General features: G+C 52.4%; 1 protein-coding gene across 1 annotated transcript in view; it reads right to left on the bottom strand.

Annotated features, from left to right (window-relative positions):
- Window positions 1-21: 21 nt before the first annotated feature.
- The window catches only part of LOC134034788 (guanine nucleotide exchange factor VAV3-like), a 45,681-nt gene continuing 43,103 nt past the window's right edge, over window positions 22-2,599 (bottom strand). Inside the window, 2 exon segments of the mRNA XM_062479399.1 lie at window positions 22-322; window positions 1,323-1,388. Of these exon segments, the coding sequence (XP_062335383.1) occupies window positions 275-322; window positions 1,323-1,388 (114 nt within the window). The 3' untranslated portion in view covers window positions 22-274.

Genomic DNA, 2,599 nt, shown 5'->3' with positions numbered 1-2,599 from the left:
ACAAATCTTAGCAGCAATATGTTGGCTAGTATGGGCAGCTGAGATAGTGTCGCTGTGGAACAGCCGAAGGGAAGCGCCATTGCTCGTGTTGGTCTGTCGTGTTCTGGAGTCAGGCTGTGGCACAGCACGACAGCTTTCCTCCCAGACGGAGAACACCAGCAGACCAACAGGAAGCTGACAGTTCGAGAGACTTCACCTCAGAGGAAAAGCGACCCCATCTGACGTGGGCAGCTAGCTGACTTTCGACCAAAACGGTTGTTATTTGAGGCAGAATTCAAGGAACATACCATGTTTGTGTGGAGTAATCCATAGGTTTGGGCACCTGGAGGGGGAGAGATCAAACAGAAACTCAGATGAGCGCCCCTCTCAGACCAGAGTCCAAACTGAACCTCGTGTCTGCGGCAGCTCGATACATCCTTTCCTCGGGGCAAACGTTGGCTTCTTCTATTTCCGCTACGCTGTATGTGGAGGCCGACCCCCTGGTGTGTTAAAACGCTCTCGTCTCCACCGGGGTGCTTAGGTCATGTCCTGGTTATCTTTACCTAGATGATGTCTCCCAGGAACCTTTACCCCACACACACACACACACACGAAAGGGAAAACAGCAGTCTCAACTATCCTCAAGTTTCTCCCTCCCTACGTAGATGTGTACCCGAGCCCTCCTGGAGGAGAGGAAGAGGAGGAGGAGGAGAAAAAAGGAGGAGGAGGAGAAAAAAGGAGGAGGAATAGGAGGAGGAAGAAGATAGGAGGGGGAGGGGAAAGCAGTGGAGAAGGAGGAGGAGGAGGAGGAGAAAAAATAGGAATAGGAGGAAGAAGATAGGAGGGGAAGCAGTGGAGGAGGAGGTGGAGGAGGAGGAGGAGGAGGAGGAGGAGGAGAAGGAGGTGAAGGAGGAGGAGGAGGAGGAGGAGGTGGAGGAGGAGGAGGTGGAGGAGGAGGTGGAGGAGGAGGAGGAGGAGGTGGAGGAGGTGGAGGAGGTGGAGGAGGTGGAGGAGGAGGAGGTGAGGAGGTGGAGGAGGTGGAGGAGGAGGAGGTGGAGGAGGAGGAGGAGGTGGAGGAGGAGGAGAAAAAATAGGAATAGGAGGAAGAAGATAGGAGGGGGAAGCAGTGGAGGAGGAGGTGAGGAGGAGGAGGAGAGGAGGAGGAGGAGGAGGTGGAGGAGGAGGAGGAGGAGGAGGAGAAGGAGGTGAAGGAGGAGGAGGAGGAGGAGGAGGAGGAGGAGGAGGAGAAGGAGGTGGAGGAGGAGGAGGAGGAGGAGAAGGAGGTGGAGGAGGAGGTGGAGAAGGAGGTGGAGGAGGAGGTGGAGGACGAAGTGGAGGCTTACACACGGACAGGGCTTGACGGCGTCACTGGGAAAGAAGCCGACCTCCTTCGTTGTCAGGATCCTGCCCTGGAACCACCACAGAGATATTTGCGTTACGTTCGGCTGGCCGACTGCGTCTCCATAATTCAAGAACAATTAGCTCTCAACGCAGAGCAGTACAAATTTACAGCCCCGGTTAATATTGTTGAGATAATCACAGCCAAGAGGGCTGTTCCATTCCCTAATGATAATAACTCTACAGAGCTCACGACTAGATTTAACCCTCTATATGGACCACAGTGAGACCAGAGCACTTCCATGGTCGTCTTTGACTCTGGAGGGGTAATATTATTATAACAAGCTGTTAATAGATATCGCCAACGGGGTACTGCATGGTATGACGAGACCAACATTGTGTCAATTATAAAAAGCAGTTTAGTCGTAATAAAACATTGTGCGTTAAAATGACGTTGTTTCATTGAAATACATACAGGTCTTGAGGATTTGTGATTGTATTTGACTGGTATTACAGTCGCGCGTTCACGGGTAAACAAGCAGAAATTGCTCGTTCTTTGCGTGGAACGCCCATGTCGCCGGTCCTTCTGACAGCGTCGGGTCATTCTCAACAGTCTGTCATACGTACATAATGCCATTTTATTAGTGTTGCTGGAACGCGCTCCATATCTCTGTGTTTAATAGGCCAGTGATAATGACAGGGAACCGTGACTCTGCTACAGCACAACACAGATGGAAACCACATGCGGAAATCTAACAAGGTTGATCACTTATATTTGTCTGGGAAGCCGCAACTGGAATCATGTCCTGTTGGTTACCATGGTGATGGATATCAATTGTTCCGCTGTTCTGTTTACACCGGCAACAGTTCAGGGAGGGGGCGAACCTAATAGATATGGGTAGTAGAGTGCCCGATGCAATTAACACATCAATTAATACGCACGCATGCTGTATTAAACGGGGGCTTGGTGGATAGATGTAAATTTGCATGCTTGTGCTGTGCCCTGCCTCGAGGTGCCAGGGACCTGTCGCCAGGACACAAAAGGCTGTCAAGTCACACCAAAAGTCTTTGACTCCCTGAGGGTCTAGGTCTGAACTCTTGCCTGACCAAACACACGCACACACACACGCCTGCCAACAGGCGCAGCCCACACATACGCGGCCGCCGGCACTGCACACACGCACACAGCGGCCAAAAAGCGCGCACACACACACACACACGGCGGCCAACACACGGCCACACACCCCAGACAGGCATGCCAGAGGGAGAGGGAGGGAGAAAA

This window comes from Osmerus eperlanus, chromosome 15 (assembly GCF_963692335.1).
Source record: "Osmerus eperlanus chromosome 15, fOsmEpe2.1, whole genome shotgun sequence".
Lineage (NCBI taxonomy): Eukaryota > Metazoa > Chordata > Actinopteri > Osmeriformes > Osmeridae > Osmerus > Osmerus eperlanus.
The sequence above is the reverse complement of the archived record's forward strand: the minus strand, read 5'-3'. Positions and strand labels throughout refer to the sequence as shown.